This window comes from Sinocyclocheilus rhinocerous, unplaced genomic scaffold, assembly GCF_001515625.1.
Source record: "Sinocyclocheilus rhinocerous isolate Xijiao unplaced genomic scaffold, SAMN03320098_v1.1 scaffold358, whole genome shotgun sequence".
NCBI classification, from domain to species: Eukaryota; Metazoa; Chordata; class Actinopteri; order Cypriniformes; family Cyprinidae; genus Sinocyclocheilus; species Sinocyclocheilus rhinocerous.
Genome location: NW_015650700.1, coordinates 869,636 through 887,420, shown reverse-complemented (window position 1 = coordinate 887,420; position 17,785 = coordinate 869,636). Strand labels below are relative to the sequence as shown.

The following is a 17,785-nucleotide window of genomic DNA, read 5'->3' as shown; positions in this document are numbered from 1 at the left end:
CAGCCACAAAAGGGGTAAGTGACGTTTCTTCTATTGTCATTTACCCTGTGGTTGGTTGAGGCTGTCGACTAAAACCCGGTTTCTCTGTCCCTGTTCCGGCGCGGTGCGAGAGGGAGAACTGCCCGGAGAGGAATCCCCGCCCCGCCCACTCCGACCGCTTGGAGCCTGGTTGAGGATGGTAGCACTCCCGTGTGGGCGGCGGTCTGATGACGGGGATGTCGCTTGGGGGGGGATGTGACTAGTCGGCTGCCTCCCCCTAATTGCTGGTGTCCTCGTGGGTCCAGGAAGGGTGCGTAGAGGGACTCCTGTGCCGCCAGAGTCGTGAGCTACCGGACTCGCGGTCCGGCCGAGAAACGCACCTGTTACACGGCCGTCAGGCCAGGATGCCGGGCCGTATAATCCCTTCAAGCGCCGTGGGCAGAGAGAAGGACGAAGCCGCTGAAGGAAGCCACCTCCCCTTGCGCCCCGGACCGGAGAGGGGAGCGCGTGCGGCCGCCGGACTCCGCCCCTTACCTGGACCCTTCCTTCTCGAACACTGCCCCACCTTCACTAACCCCGCAGCACGACGAGGACACCAGACCCCCTGTTTATTTTGGACACTTTATTCCCTTTTCTGGACACTATGTTTTTTATTTTCTGTAAATAAAAGCCTCTCCGAGGCCTGACGCCACACCCACTGTGTCTGTCGTTTGCTCCTCCCGTGACAATGTTATCTTTTATGTCAAATTCAAAAGTGTATTTTTATAAGCTTTTATCAAAATTTCTAATTAAAACAATGGAATAAGTATAATAAGTTACTAATCAAATAAAATCAGTATTAACAAAATTAATTTGCTCTACAGAGGTGGCACAGAAGAACACAAAAGTGGCTTGTAGGTATTTACAGACATTTAATGAGGTTCAGAGGTGGCATGAGTGCAATTAACTTCATAAATTCATGTTGAGAATAAGTTAAGAAAATGATCAAACTAAAACTGCCATTAGGTGGCGGCAAGTTACTGATTTTATCACTGAATCATTCACTCAATTGATTTGTTCGAATGGCTGATACATTCAGGAACAAAGCACGTGACTGTCTTTATGAATGGGTAATTTAATTGACTCACTAGATTCGTTTAAAAACGCAGATTCATTCATAAACCAAACAACGCTGTGTTTGAATGGAGATGTGTAGCGGCTCAGTTGTGAGTTTGTTTGAAACTTTTTTAGTTGACAAAATAGAGCAAAATCAGGCAATACTGTTATAGTCAGACAGTGTAAGTCACTTAATATTAACTTTTTGTTTACTGAAATCACTAATTGTTCTTACATGCCAACAATCCCCTGCTGTTACAGTTACGTTAATGATAAGGTATATGCTACTTTGACGTACCAGGTAATGCTAAGATAGCATCAGCCTCGTTTTCTGTACCGCGTAGGATAATAGCCTATCAGCCTTATCTGGTTAATTTTCTGTCGTTTCTATAATGTTAACGTTCCTGTCATCTGTTTGCAGTGTCACCCGAAGCAGCAGCAGCTTCAGGGGCAGGCTTACGAAAACACTGAAAGAGTGTAATAATTTCAGATCTCCTTTAGTGATTCATGTTAATTCATTTCTAGCTTGCACACTCAATGATGCGCAAGAGTTGCACAATAGCAATAGTCATCAAAAGAAACACAGCGTGGTTATCAAAAAGTCGGTGCTTCGCAACACAGACAGGGTGAATTTATGAATGAACGTGTGAAAGGTCATTCACAAAACGATGTTGTTACGTATCCGCACACTTTTTAAGTGGGTATACGCAAATCCTTGACCTTTCCTAGTGGGTATACGGCGTATACCTGCGTATCACGTAGACTACACCACTGGTGTGAGCTTTGTTAAGAGTGACTGAATCTGCTCGGAAGAACGTCGGAGGCGCCCCGATCGCGAATCGTAAATATTCAACATGTTGAATATTTACGATCAGAAATCCTGATGTGTGGGGGGAACATCGCAGCACACCACACACTATAGGAGCAAAACGGTTAAATCTAGGATTTTTTGTCCTCATGTTTGTGGTCTCTCACATTTTGAAGATCTTATAAGATTTTAAAAATCTTTTAGTGTGTACCCAGCATTAGCTTTTACTCCTTAACTCTGACACTAAAATGGCATTTATCACACTTACATTATAATAACCAAATGTTGTTGTATATGCACAAAAAAAAAACATTATTTTATTTATTTATTTATTTTATTATTAATATTTTTTTTGGTGTAGATGAGGTTCCAGATATGTATGATGCTGGAATTAAAATGACTATATTTGGGGTTTGGGGAGGAGTTCATATATTCCTAGATAGCTTGATTATTACCTGAAGCTCTTTGATGGCTATTGTCAAAATCGTATTTGCACAGTGTGCAAAATGCAAAATTTTATGATAAATATTTTCCAAAGGTTAGCAGGTCTAAATTCAGTCACACACACCTTTAATCACGGTTTTCTTTTCGGTTCGGCGTGGCAGTCAGTCACCAGTTTTTTGTGTAGTTTTGTGACAAATCCTACCAGTGTACTTTGAGGTCAAAATGTGTACCCGCTACACACAATGCGTACAGTTTGGCAGGTCTGTATTTGATTAGATTTGATTTACATTCCTGCACTGTTCCACATAAAAAAATGAATAACATGGTTGAAATTACCCAATTTAAGGGAGTATTTAGAAGATTATGCCAAGAAAGCACTGTGCTTGATATAGTAGAGAAAAGCATAAAGATGTTCTGCAAAATTACAATACTCCAATGATTGTGAACAGCACATAGGTTACGTTTAGTGCCAAAACCACAACATGCAAATGTTCAGCTTTCAAATTCACGAGTAACTCAATGGTAGACATTTCTTGTTTCCAATAACATATCCACTTCAATAAATTTGACATTTTGGAGAGAATAAATTGTCTTGTCTTCTATCATGCTTTGCATAAATCTGCTTCTGGTGTCTAAATGATCTTACAATGGACAAGATGTGGGTCCTAACATATACACCGTTTCACTAGCCTATATATTAAATGGACTATGTTTTAAATAGACTGCAAGCTGCAAATTCACAGAAACAAAATAGTTTCAAGAAATGCCGTTTACAAGCAAAAGCATATACAGTAATTCCTCCATCACTATCAATGACTTAAGGAAGTACACACATACTGAAAAAAATGTCCAAGAAATGAATCTGAAAATAAACAACATATTGTATGAAGCAACAAACAGGCAACAACCTTCCACCTCGCAAGTTCGACTCAGAGAATGTGAAAGCATGTTCTCTTATCTAATCTTCTGGCTCATTCCTAAAAACTCACTCGCAATATTTATCCTCTCAGCTGTCATACACAATCCCAACCTTGGAAGAATATCGGAATTACTATAATTTTCCTTCTACTTCCACAAAAAGGGGGCTGACTCATTTTCTCTTCTATTTAGTGAAGTTCTCCTTATCTGCATCTTATTTCAACCTCTGTAACCAAGAGGAAGAGAGAGAGAGAGAGAGAGAGAGAGAGAGAGAGTTGGAAGGTGAATGGAGAGGGCAGGCTCACATCTGCAACTCTGCAGCCTCCTCAAACCCACCTCCTCCAACTCTGCGCTCTGCACAGCACTGACCATGAGACACCAGACAGTGTGAGTGAGAGGATTTTATTCAATAAGAGTCCAGCTCCCTGCACATCAAACTCTGGTAAATCTTTGTCTGTTCTCTCTTTAACCGTTATGATGCATTGATTCTCTTGACTGTTGTGTTATTTGCACTTTTTCCTTTGGCTGCAACCAGCATGCAGAAGATACTGTTTCACATCTCATTATCTTACGGCTACCCCAACAGATGAGGTCATTGTAAAAAAAAAAAAAATGCTTGTTTGAAATTCATCCAGGGCTTCTTGAACATGGCATTTTTTATTTGACGGTGGTGTGCTGTTGTCTGTTGAGGGTTGGGTTGATGCATTCCCTTTTGAGAACATTTAAAAAGTTCTACATGCATAGAACCTCACATGCTTTGTTCTTTCTTGTCTGCAAATCTTTGGTCATGCAGACAACCTGCATGGTGAATTTATTTGTAATGGTTATCAGTTCCTGACTTGTGCCACTGTCACGAGTGAGGAATGAATGGAATTATTTAACAGGGCTTTGTCCTGTACTGGTCCGGGGTAAATGTGCAGATAAGTTATTCAGTCTAACTGAAGGAACAATGTAGCCTTCTTTAACTCATAAGAGTTGTGTTCCCTTGTTTGGGTAACAGCGGTGATTAAAAAAGGCTGCACAGACGAGCTGGAAGAGCATCAAAAGGGAGATTCTCCAACAAACAATTTGTGAGTAAGACATGCATGTTGATCATGTACGTAACTTGGTGGAAACTCCCTTGTAACAGCTCTGTCCTCGGTAGACTGTCGTCTTTACGGTCTTGAGTATGTGAAACAATTTCAGTGGTCTCTCTGATATAATGTTTTGGCTATTCCACTGGAGCCTGAGGAACTTGGCCCCCCATTTATTTTCCCCTCATGTTGGCAAACTAATTGAACATGCCTTACAGCAGTTGTTGATTTTGGTATTGAAAAGCACTGCATTACAATAGCACATTTATAGCTGTGCAATGGAAAACAGGCAGAAAGGTTTTACTAAGACAATGGCTGCCAGTTAGAAAACATGAAGATAACTGATCCAAGAAAAGCCATACATAATGAATCAAGAGTAACTACAGATGTGAAGGGAAATTTGAGCCTTTCCTGAGAAACCGACTAAATAAAGCATAGATATTTGGCACCCTTCCCGCATAGGATACAGAGAGGTTAACACCTCATCTGGAGGACAGGGAGGAATCAGCTGTTCAACAAGGGTTTCCTGCCTCCCACATCCAGTTGGACAAAACCCATCGACGTGGAATAACTCTTAAACAAGTATCACTACAAACACAATTAATTACTCACACTGAAATTCCACTGAGATTTAAATGTCATGTTTTGGAAGATACTTGCTGAGGATACATTTGGCTAAATTTAATGGGGCAGTTCCTTTTCATAGTGGAGAATGTTTAAACACGTCGCATTCCAGCTACATTACCGTTCCAAAGTCTCCTTCATCTTGACCTGGGACTGGAACCGTAAACTGTCTGGAGGTCCCCAATAACTTCCAAGGTCAATGAGAAGGTCATGGCGCAGAGAAAAGCCATATGGCTAGAGGTACAGGCTGGCAGACACACATGTCTTTCCAGTTTTTGTGCAGGACCTGTAGTCATTAATTCCACAACAGTAATGGTGCATTTACCAAACTGCTTTTTGCAGTTTTTTTTTTTTTTGGTTTAAAGTTGCTTTGGCTTTGTCACATGAACATGAGCTTGGTCATTGTCCAAAACAACAATTTTACTGGCAGAAAAATTTCCAGTTCCAAGGAATAGTGTGTGTGGGGGTGTGGGTTGGAGCGCTTAGCATGCAGACATGCTCATGAAAATAATGGAGCGCTCCATATACCTCCCCTTGTGCTGGGCTTTGCAAAGCACAGGAGTGAGGGCTAGTTCCACGATGGCTGTCTTATGATACACCTCCTGGTCAAAGATTGGAAAACCTCAGTCATATAACTAGCCAAGGTTGAAGGATGTATAAAAGTTTCACTCGTGTTCCAGTCATGCTCAGATCTCTCAGCTGGTGAGGATGGTAACTTGCATTGGGAATCTTTGTTTGACCACAGCAATCAGTAGGCCAAAAAACACCCCCACCCCTTCCAAAGGAAGAGCATATCTGGTCTTCATTTATTACGGTGTTTTTTTTAAATAATGTCTACAGTTCTTTCTCTTTCTGGAAACAGCACACAGTTTCCAACAGGAGCCAGAATTAGATGAAGCACTATTTCAAAATGTGACATGATTCTACTTGGTGAGATCGTTAAAAAAAAAAAAATCAAACAATAGAAATATGTTGTGTTCAATATAAGGAAAGCTCAATTAAGAGCACTTGTGGCATAATGTTGATTACCACAAAAATGTATTTAAAATTAATCAAAAGTATAGCCACAATATGCATAATATTTTAGTGTGAAAAAAGTTTTTTTTTTCTGTTACTATCCCTGTTCTGTGTATGTTATATGCATTATAAGTTATATGCATTTTTAAAACTTTGCCATGTTTCCATGACAACACATGTCTAAAATCGTAAACAGACCATAAAAATTACGAGAACCTTACACCTCAAGTAAGTAAGTAAGTTTTGATTGAACAATGAATGAAAGTGCTTTAATAAAATTTTAAGCTTCACATTTCTGCTTTTAAATGCTCCAAATCCATTGTGCCAAGTGCCTCACTGTAAGCTTGAGTTTTGCTATAAGGTAAAGTAAGCACAGGTTAAAATCTTTTTTTTTTTTTTTTTTGTGGTAATCAACATTATGCCACAAACGCTGCTTATTCAGCTTTACCTGTTTATGATCCTGAATACTTCTTTAAAAGCTAATTGGACAATTATGTCATTCATTGAATTTCAATGTTCAAATGATGGAGAAGTATTGCATAATATGCCTGTTTCTCATTCCAGTTATACAAAAAAGGTGCACACAACCTTCATTTCCATTCTCTGGTTTTCATATCCAAGCCTAGAAATGCACAACCATCTTCATTAGCATGGACCAAATTAACCGCATTGTATCCTGTGCGCAACAAATGCAATAAAACTGCAGCTCAACTGTTTTGGTTGAGATGTTTATATTGATTACAAAAAGCATGCCATTCATTTAACAAAACTATAAAAACTAAACATCTGCAAATCCAATGGCATTCATGTGAAGACATCTAAGAAATGCATGTCTTATCTTCATTTCTCTTCAGGTTGAGCTAAACTGGAGCTTGGTACTTCAGGAACATGGGTTGCAAAATGAGATCCATGCATTTTGTGTTTTGGTGTCTTTACTTCATGCTCCTTCACTTGTTTTGCACAGCACAAGATGAGGACATGAGATTAAGTAAGCGTGCTTCTCTCATCTTCATTAGTGTATGTTGCATGAAGACTATTGACTCAGATAACATCACCTAATGATGCAGTGTTCATGTCTTAATACAGAGCAAATGCTACAATTTCTGCAACTCCTTTAGACCAGCTTGGTCATCCAATTAAGAACTCAGGGCAGACTGTCAATAATTTGATAGAAGATAGAACTTTGGAGTCAAGTGTCTAAACTGTGACTTGCAGTGCGAGAAGTTCAAATGGTCAACTTATGCAGTACAAAATCTCATCTTCATTCCTCAATTTCAGGTTGTAGGACAGCGCCAAGTGATCTAGTATTCATACTCGATGGATCATGGAGTGTGGATGACATAAACTTTGAGATTGTCAAACGGTGGCTGGTAAATATCACCATGAGCTTCAACATCGGTCAGAAGTTCACCCAGGTTGGGGTGGTGCAATATAGCGACGACCCCTTCTTGCATATACCCCTAGGAAAACATTTCTCAAGTAGTGACCTCATCAAGGCCATGGAGTCCATAGAATACATGGGTGGGAACACAAACACAGGGAAGGCCATCAAGTTTGCCAACGACAAACTCTTTGCCTTGTCTGAGCGAGGTCCGAATGGCATTGCAAAAATTGCTGTTGTTCTGACAGACGGGAAGTCACAAGATGAAGTGCTGGCAGCTGCAGAAACTGCGAGGAAAAAGGGGATAATTCTCTTCGCAATTGGCGTTGGTTCTGAGACCGAGGAGGCAGAGCTCAGGGCCATTGCCAACAAACCATCATCAACTTATGTTTTTTATGTGGAAGACTATAAAGCTATTGTAAAGATCCGTGAAGTAATTAGGCAGAAGCTGTGTGAAGGTAAGCCACCATGAACTGTTCCTCCATGTCTCCAAGCTTTTATATTACATTTTCAAATTCATTTGTGTAATATTTTTCACACGTCACAATGAAATTATACTGTTTTATGGTCTTGAGCTTCCGCAGGGGAGCAAGACTTTGTAGCTTTACCATGTCATTTACCAATGGAGACAGGTTTATGGAATCTCCGTGTTTGAGTTGCACGCATAATTTGGAGCCTCTCACCTCAATGCACGGATCACAGTTTGATTTATATTGTACAACATCCAGGTGTTCTGAGTTCACCAACGTGGCTGTAAATTGTCCAAAAGTGTGAAATCAGGATCATGCATTGCTGACCGTGTTTCAAAGATTGTGACATCAATTTCCAGCAAGCTTACAAACAAGCCAGTTTGATTGCTTGAAAGTTCTGCAAAAGGCCAGTCATTCTGAGATGTTTATACACTGCTAATCCAATTTTGGCACATGCAAATGTCAACTTCGTATAGTTCCCTCCAACCAAAATTATTTCATTACTGTAAGGCATGTGTTGGATTTGCAGTTAAGTCTGTTGAAAAGCAGAAGTAGTAGAAGTGATCAAATGCCAAACCTGATCATCGGCAAGTCTTGTAAAGGGGAGGAAGCATATTTCTCAAGGCGCTTTTCTGTTCTAACAATGGATTACTCAGCAACAACTCCACACAGACTTGTTAAAAAGTGAAAATAAAAACTGGAGTGCAATATAGCCATTAGGTTGGAAAAACTGCCCTCCATAAAAGTTTGCTAAGACTCCTGGGGCCTCATTTATAAAATGTGCGTATGCACAGATTTGATCTTATAGTGTGCGTACGCTAAAATCCACGGCAACGTTCATATTTATAAAAACGGTCTTTGACGTGGAAAAGTACTTACCGTCACGTCACGGTCTGAGCAGGCGTACGCACGTTTCCTTGTGGCAAAGTCGGAGTACTGCAGCTATTTGAACATCTAAGCTGCAATAATAATAAAAGCGGTGTACGTGCAAGCACCGAATTCATCATAAACAACAAAGATGCAGTGTAAGAGATTAATGCAGTGTAGTCAGATTTTTTATTAACGGGAGTTTTTGCGAGATTAAACTGACCTTTTTAGTAGCCTAATGTTGAGAGTTCTTTACTCGCTTTCTGTACACAGCACAATTTCAAGATCATTTGCGATTTATAAATGTCACATCTGGAAGAGGCGTACGCACGTGTTTTTGTGCGCACGTTCGTTTTCTCTGAATCGCACTTATGCACTTTTGAGAAATGATCTCCGAACAAATTTAGGACGGTTTATACGCAACATTTTATAAATGAGGCCCCTGAAGCTCATGATAGAAAGTTTTTCCGGACACTGGAGAAGTTAATGATTAAGGCACTTTATGATAGAAAAGGTCTTCTCTTGTCTGGTATTTGCAATGGTGGGGACATTCTTTAGTTGGGCTGCATATTTGCAGTGTCCAGTGTTCCACGCCAAGGTCTTCCTACAATTTTTTAGACTAGCCTCCTAGCCAAATAAAATAAACCACTACATTCCGTAAATATTTAAGCCTTTCCAGTCATTTTTGTCTCACCATACATTGCACATATTGCTGTGATATTAATATTAAAGATAATGAAATGCAGAGAAATGCTCGGTTAGCCTAATTTAGATTCATGCATTTTTTGTTGCTGTGTGGCAATTTATCTTGTTTTCTCCATTTAATGCATCATAGAGACTGTATGTCCAGCAAAGATTCCAATCAATTCTCGAGATGAGAAAGGATTTGACATACTCCTCCATCTCAACTTGGCTAAAAAAGCTCAAAAGACACAAGGATCTTTTTATGGCAGCAAAGCCTACCAGGTGACATCCCGAGTTGACCTGAGTGAGAGCACTAGGTAAAATCCCTTTTGGTATCAAGCCTCTCTGTTCTAGAAAGTATACTCTGTTCGAAGTGAAACAGTGTCTTCATCTTAATGTCCATAGGATGTTATTTCCAGGCGGACTTCCACCATCCTATGTTTTTGTGGCCACGCTGAAGTACAAAGGCTCCGTGGTTATGGAGGAGTGGGATCTATGGCGGATACAGACTAAGGATGAAAAGCCTCAAATGGCTGTTACTCTGAATGGTCTGGACAGAACAGTGATGTTCACCACCACCACAAGCAGCACACCAAGCGGAACTCAAACTGTGGTCTTCACTAAAGCACCTGCTAAGGTAAATACACAGCTTGACAGAAGAACAGTGAATCAATTCATGAACTCTCAGTCTTAATTAGTCAGTTCCGTTAGTTCATTCGCCATTAGTTAAAATTTCCACAACATACACCTAAAAAAAATCCATGCTGAAAATATCAGCATGGTTTGGCACCCGCATACTGAATTTTGTGTTCAGGATGTTTTGGATCCTCAATTGATGTGCTGCTGTCTTAATGGTTCTGCTTCACTAGCTTCACCAAAAAGACCATGCCGCTTGAAGTTTTGGTCCACCAGCTATATCAGCACCAATCCAGCCTGGAAATTCATGTGTGTCTAAGCAGGGATACAACAATGTCAGACGAATTTCATACAGAACATCCTTTAACAGTGGACTCCAAGCCCATGACAGCCAAGTATATTGGAGTATATACAAAGTATAGGCTTACCAGGCACCATATGGATTAAAATGTTGGTGGAATTTGGACAGAGAAATACTCAATGGAATGTTATACATCATAAACATGATCTATTCTGTTTAACATACATTCTCTCTGATACACTTTATAGAAAGATCCCTTAGCAATTAAATAATGAGAACTCTTAAGGTGAGTGACAGCGCAAGTAGGTTTTATTCAATGTAAAATGTAAAAAAATAATAATAATAATTTCAGTGCTACTGAATGAGTTTACTGAAACATTCTTATCTTCCTCATAAAGTCACATTTATGGTATATTAGCTTAATGTAGTAATGTAAAAATTGTAAATGGTATACAACTCCATCATCTGCATTCTGCTTTATGTATTTTACAGAAACTATTTGATGAAAAATGGCATCAGCTGCGTCTTCTAGTGACAGAGGAAGACATCACTCTGTATGTTGATGATTTGGAAATTGAAACCTTGGCACTGGAGCCTCCTGATGGTATTTTTATCAATGGAAAAACACAGGTTGGGAAGTACGTCAGCAAAGAAACAACTGTACCTGTAAGTACACCAATGCCTTGTTTGATTCCATTCTATAGACCAGTTTTTTTCTTGTCACAAGCACCAATAAAATATACTTTTTTACGGAACATCTCACCTAAATCTCATTGAATAAAGTTGTTGGTGCTATGGAGATGTGATGTTGAGATGTGTGTCCTTTCAGGCATACTGAAGAGTGATAACATTTTGATATTTATTTGAATTTTAATAGTTGAAATTAGCTTTCTCAACATCATTATAAGGGAAGGCCAACATCAACCCTCTACACTTTGAGTACATCACTCGCAGATGCGACTACATTTCATGCTAGGCAACTAAATAATGTTTATTGTCAGCCTATTGTTAGATTTTACTCACCAGTGATTGAGTTAGAGGCTAAGAATTAGTTTAGTACAGCTATATTTTCACTCGCCTACACGTGAACACTAAGCATTAGAGAGTTTCACACAGCGTACTTTTACAGCTCAGTGAGTGCACCATTCCTAGTGATCTCAGTGGATGCACAATGTATTTGATGCACTGTAAACATTACTGTGTTGGTGCACGAAGTCACCAGTGCTTTGTGTTTCTCACACACACACAAAGAGAGAAAGTGAAAGAGTCATTATAACCACATAGAATTGACACACTACATGTCAAGTTCATTCAAAATTACTCAGCCTTTAAAGGTGCTTTCACACTTCGTTTGATTGCTTGGTCTGAACCCAAGTTCGATTGATCCCCCCTCCCCCTGTACCCGCTGGATTGTGTTCACCCGGTAGTTTTTTGGTTCTGAACCACAGTATGTTTGCATCATCAGAGTGGCAGCTGTTTACCACTGTTCCTAGGTAACTACTATGCAGAAGGCGGCGAAATGAATGGATGCTGGCTAGCTTCATTTTTGTACTTGATTTTGATTTTGAAAATTTAGTTTAGTTTTCAAAGTACCAACACAGAACCCCTGGTTCACATGAACCGTACCCCAGAACACCCTTTTCAGATGGACTCAGGTATGTTTAGTGGGTGCGCGCTTACATTATCCAAATGAACCGAACTCTGACGTCAAATGTACACCAAACGTGCTAGTGTGAAATCCCCCTAAGACTAAGCAGAAGCCATTGGTTCCTTCAGTAGTGAGTGGGAATAATGCATTAGCAGCGGTCTCGATGGCTAGCGCTAACCTATTACAATCTACACTCAAAAAAAATGCTGGATCAAAAACAACCAAATCTGGGTCATTTTGGCAAGCCAGCGCTGGGTAGTTTTGACACAGCTGAGTTGGGTTAAATGTGACCCAACATGCTGGGCTGTTTGATTTAACCCTAGAATGCCTGATAGTGTTAATTTTGTCAGCCATTTTTAATTTAGTCTTAGTCATAGTCTTCATATTAGTCTTAGTCCTGGTGTCAAATTTACTTTTTTAATTATTATCATATTTAGTCAACCTTGTCCTGTTTTTTAGTCAAGTTTTAGTCGACTAAACGTCTGAGCATTTTAGTCTAGCTTTAGTCAATGAAAACTTTTCATCACATATTCGTCATGCTGTATAATAGTTAAACTGATAATTATAATTATTATTATTATTAGTTTTGCTCAAAATTATACTCAAAAAGATTGTTGTCATTTGATAAATGTGTTTTTACATTTCAGGTTTTACACTATGAATTATTGATATCTGGCAACCGCACACATGGAAACTTGTGTAGTAAAACGTGTACAGCAGTCCGCAATAATATTTTGTCTCCTTTTTATTGATGTAAATTAAAAGAAACTTTGGTATAGTTTAAATTTTTTTAAATACATTTTAGTCTCATCTTTTTTTTTTCAATGATATTGCATGTTGATGTAGTCACAGTTATCGTTTATTGACCTTATTGTCGTCTCACCATTGTCTCATCTTAGTCATGGGAAAAAAGCTGGTCAACTAACATTTTTCATTATACTTTTCATTAACAAAATTAACACTAATGCCTGAACCAAAAAACCTACACAGATGCATAAAGGGAGTCCAAAGGACCCGTATTGGAATTAATGGTTATTCAACATTACACTTTCCAAAAGTGATTTTGTTGAACAGTCTAAGCTGTACAACTATTGAGTTACCATTGTTTTCTGCATTTTTTCCCCTCATACACAAGTACAGTTTTAGTTTGCCTATATGTTTGACAATTTCAGGGTTTTCTTGCTTGATACTTTTTCACATTTTGATAATTACTTTTGTCTGTGTTGTTACTGTAGTCATTCTCTGTGTTATTTTAATTTCCAACCCAGTTTGGGTTAATTTGAACCCAGCTGTATAGTAATTTTTAGACAATAATTGAGTTAACCCTACTGTAGAATGCACAAAGGGTATTATAAAACAATAGGCAAAAAAGCCAAAAAAAAAAAACAGATGACTTACTACTTCTGCCAACATTTTGAAGTTCACATCCAATGGAGACTTTAAGGATCGCAAATGGCAGGAAAACAATGTAACACACTTTGTAGCTCAAATGACAATGCCAACATCAATGTAGTGTATTCAGACTGCATTCATACTACACAAATTCAATGCTGCTTGATGTTCATACCATACACATGCATACTTTTTTAACAGTCATTAAGTTTTTCATTAAATGTAGAACCTACTCAGACAGTATGCAATTTCAAATGCAGTAAATGAGTAGGGCCACAAAGGACACAGGAAAGGAGAGCTGAAGGCCCAAACAAAGGGAGGTGCAAATGCTTCCCAAAAGTTAAGCTTAGAAAGGTACAAATCACATGTGAATTGTTCTGTATCTGTCTGCAAAGATGATGCAAAGATCAATTTTACTTGATTTGTGAGAAATGTGGGAAGTGAAGCTTCAGACTGGAAAGTTATTTAGGAAAAGTACAACTGCGTTTTAAAAATTATATATTTATAAAAAAATATATAATAAAAAATAAAATATAAAAAAATGATAAAAAACCTTTTTGTAACGCATATATAAAAGGTAAGTAAACAAATGAAGATGTTTGATATATTAAAACATTTCTATGTCACCGATTATTTGAATTATTTAATGAAGAAAATTTGTGTTTAAAAATAAATTTCACTAGTTATTTAATTTTTTTCTCCCGCCAACACACACCATAAGAGCATGGCGAAACCATCAGGCTGAGCCACTGAACTTGTGGGACGTGCATGCTCTTTAATGTCTGCATTCCCAACCAAGGTTCCGTTATGAGGGTTCCCTATAACGAGATGTTCCCTATCTGTCGGTCACTACGAGTTATGTTGTGACGAAATTAGGGTTCCTATGGAAAACGCCACAACCACTGAACGCCGTTACAATCCGTGGCACTGAAAATGCTGGCAAGCCATGGTGTGTTAAACAAATATAGATACAGAAGTCGTAACCTTCCCAACTCCCCAGAGCAAATTCACTGACCTTGGTGCCGAGAGGGGCCTCGCTGCTGGAGAATGCCTCCTCTCCACCAATAAGCTGGCGTGTGATGGGCATTCTGGCACACTATGGTTGCCATCGCATCATCCAGGTGGATGCTGCACACCGGTGGTGGATAAGGAGATCCCCCCTCACAATGTAAAGCGCTTTGAGTGCTTAGAAAAGCACTATATAAATGTAATGAATTAATTAATATTATTATTATTATGTTGCTGTTCCGTCCACAGAAATTCTTTAACTGAAGGAATTTCAACTTCTTTCTGGAAAAAGACTTGCTTCAGAAATTCTTTAACTGAAGGAATTTCAACTTCTTTCTGGAAAAAGACTTGCTTCAGATCTTTTCCTGCTTTTTCTCAGCAAGTCTAAATGAAAACGTTGGGGAAGCGTGCCTAGGTCCAAGGAATAAGGCCGCTACGGAGACCACATCCTACCCATAGGGAGGTGACATGTGGAGATAATAATATGGACTGACCCCAGGGGGGCAGTACTACACATGGAATAGGTTTCTGAGTTAGGTCCTACCTGAGTAGGGATGGAGCTACTACCAACAGAGACGGACAGAGTTGAATCTGTCCAGGGGAAGACACGGGTTTACCATGAAGGAAACCTTACCGTGGAAGAATACACATCTGGGACTACCCACAGGGAATCACACAGATGGGACACCTAACCCAGTACAGAGCCTGACCGAAACTCCAGGCATGCTAACACAAATACTGGGCCTAGCGTCAAACTCCTCCACTGAGTATGACTGTTGGGGGTGCTGGAGGATGCGCAACCAGGGTTCGCCGTCCCAGGGACTCTACTGGGAGAGAGAAAGGCGCTCGCATCCCTTGTAAGGGGGAATGGCGCAGCAAGCGTGACACCGAGCCAGTTTTTCCCGCCACTTACCTATTACCCACGAGAAGAGACTGGCTCTATGCTTAGGTTGTAGAACCTTGCGAAGGTGTTAGGTGTCACCCAGCCCGCTGCTCTGCAGATGTCTGTTAGAGAAGCGCCATGCGCCAACGCCCAGGAGGAGTCTACATTCCGGGTGGAGTGAGTCTTCATCCCCAGGGGGCACAGCTCACCTTGGGATTGGTACATTAGGGCGATGACATCCACTATCCAGTGGGCCAACCTCTGCTTGGAGACAGGCTTCCCCTTCTGCTGGCCTCCGTTGCAGACAAAGAGCTGCTCTGAGCTTCTGAAGCTCCGGGTATGGTCCACGTATATGTGCAGTGCTCATATGGGACACAGCAACACCAAGGCTGGATCTTCCTCCTCCGGTGGCAGCGCTTGCAGGCTCACCACTTGGTCCCGGAAGGGCATCTTCTTGGGTCTTCTTGGCAAGAAGAACACCAGTCAGCGAACAGACTCTTCAAGGCATAAGCTTGCCTGGTAGAGGGAGCTCTGGCTTGAGTGATAGTGTCTACCACGCCCGGTGGCAGATCACTTAAGTCTACTGTGTCTAGTCCAGGAACCACACGTGAAGGTTCCAGAGGTCTGGACCCGAGTGCCATATGGTGCCCTGCCCCTGAGAAAGAAGGTCCTTCCTCAGGGGGATCCACCAGGGAGGGGCTGTCACGAGGAGCATGAGTTCCGAAAAACAGGTCCCCCAGAATGTGGATGGTGTGCAGCGACTTGAGCTGCGTCTGACTCCAGAGGAGGAGATGGTGAGCGAGTTGCGACATGCAACGTCATCGTAGACCTCCCTGATGGTTGATGTACAATGCAGCCACAATGTTCGTGCAGACCAACACATGTTTGCCCTGCAGCCACGGCCAGAACCGCCGCAGAGCTAGAAGCACTGTCAGCAACTCCAGGCAGTTAATGTGCCAAAACAGTCGAGGACCCGTCCAGGACCCCGAGGCTGCCTGCACATTGCATTTAGCACCCAGGTCGGGTCAGGTCGACCGCTGCAAACAAATCCTGAAGTTGGATGCATCTGAGGATGCGCTTCTGAGTCAACATCTTGAATGGAAGCTTGTGAAGGGCCTGATTCAAGACTCGCTGATCCAGGATTGGCGAAAGGTCACTGCTTTTTTGGGCATGATAAAGTAAGGGCTGTAAAACGCCTGCTTCCTCTCGGCTGGAGGGACAGGCTTGATTGCGTCTTTCGCCAGTAGGACAGCAATCTCCTCGTGCAGGACAGGGGCATCTTTGAGGAAGTGGTGCGTTTCTCACTGTCAACCCATGAACCATATAACCCGGAGGAAGAGGAAACTGTTCTTTTACTGAAAATGTGGGTACCACTGGCCGTTGAGCCAGTGGAGGAACAGAATAAAAAAAATAAACAAAAAATTCTGCGCCCAGCACAAGGAAAAATCTCCTGGATCTCCGCTTCACCGTCTTCTTGGAGGACTTAGGGGCCTAAGACACGGGGGACGCCACCTTCCTGGAGCTCGACGTGCCAGCTTCGGTGTAGTCTCAGTGCGGGACGGAGCTGCTATGGAGCATGCAGGAGAGTGCCCATTGGTGATGAGCAGGCTGTTGGCTGGCCCTAGACGGAATGGTGGCAGAAGGAGGATCACGTCGGGGCAAGATGTGCTTAATGGCCTCAGTCTGCTTCTATACTGCCAAGAACTGCTGGACAAAGTCCTCGACAGTAGGGCTGTGCGATTTGGGGAAAATATATTTTTTGACAGATATTGCGATTACGATTTGATTTGCGATTTTAATTTTGCAAAGTCAAGCTTCAGCTTAACATTTTCAATAGTGTGCAGCACAGTATGGGTATCGTTACCCTGCTGAAAAAAGCAATAGAAACCATCACAGAAATCCTTATGATTTCCATTAAAACAATTACAAAATTCCTTTTTGTAGTGTGTTTTGGGCATTATTTGTCAGACTCTGTCCAGTGTTTTGTGTGTGTTTTTCTGTGACCCAGTTTCTGTCTCCTGTGTATTCTGTTAATTTCATCCCAGGTGTTTCCCATGTGTAATTTCCAGTGATCCCAGGTGTGTCTCCTTAGTCCCTCGTCATCCTGTGTTTAAAAGTCTGATTCCTTTTAGTTAGTGTTGTCCGGTATTGTTTATGTCAACTCCCTTGTGCTACGTGTGATTCCCCGCGATTGAAATAAACTCCTTGGTTTGTACTCCTGGTCTCCTGGTTTCCTCGTTCCGTGCTCCTCACAGTAGCAAACCCGTGACAGAATACCGGACCAAAAACAAAAGTAAGCAGCGCCCCTTCTCCTCGTTTTTCTTTTTTCGAAAGTTTTTTGTTTCCTGGTTTCCCCCCCCCGCGGCTATGGAAATTGCCGCTCGCTTCTCCGCCCTAACTCGCCTCGATCTCCCCTTTGTCGAGTTTTACTGGGAGTTCTGCCGGCTCGCCGCGGCTACGGCCCTCGATGACGACACATTCAACTCGCTGTTCTGGCACGGGGCCAACTACCATCGCCCCGTGGACCTCCCAGACACCACGGGACTAAGCTGGAGGG

The 17,785-nt window shown here is 41.2% G+C and overlaps 1 protein-coding gene across 1 annotated transcript in view; it reads left to right on the top strand.

Moving 5' to 3' along the window:
* The first annotated feature begins 3,595 nt into the window (after nt 1-3,595).
* LOC107712323 (collagen alpha-1(XXI) chain-like) overlaps nt 3,596-17,785 on the top strand; it is a 118,269-nt gene continuing 104,079 nt past the window's right edge. The window contains exons 1-5 of the mRNA XM_016517548.1: nt 3,596-3,686; nt 7,237-7,797; nt 9,512-9,677; nt 9,766-9,997; nt 10,790-10,963. Coding sequence (XP_016373034.1) covers nt 7,341-7,797; nt 9,512-9,677; nt 9,766-9,997; nt 10,790-10,963 — 1,029 coding nt within the window. The 5' untranslated portion in view covers nt 3,596-3,686; nt 7,237-7,340. The remainder of the gene's footprint in view (nt 3,687-7,236; nt 7,798-9,511; nt 9,678-9,765; nt 9,998-10,789; nt 10,964-17,785) is intronic.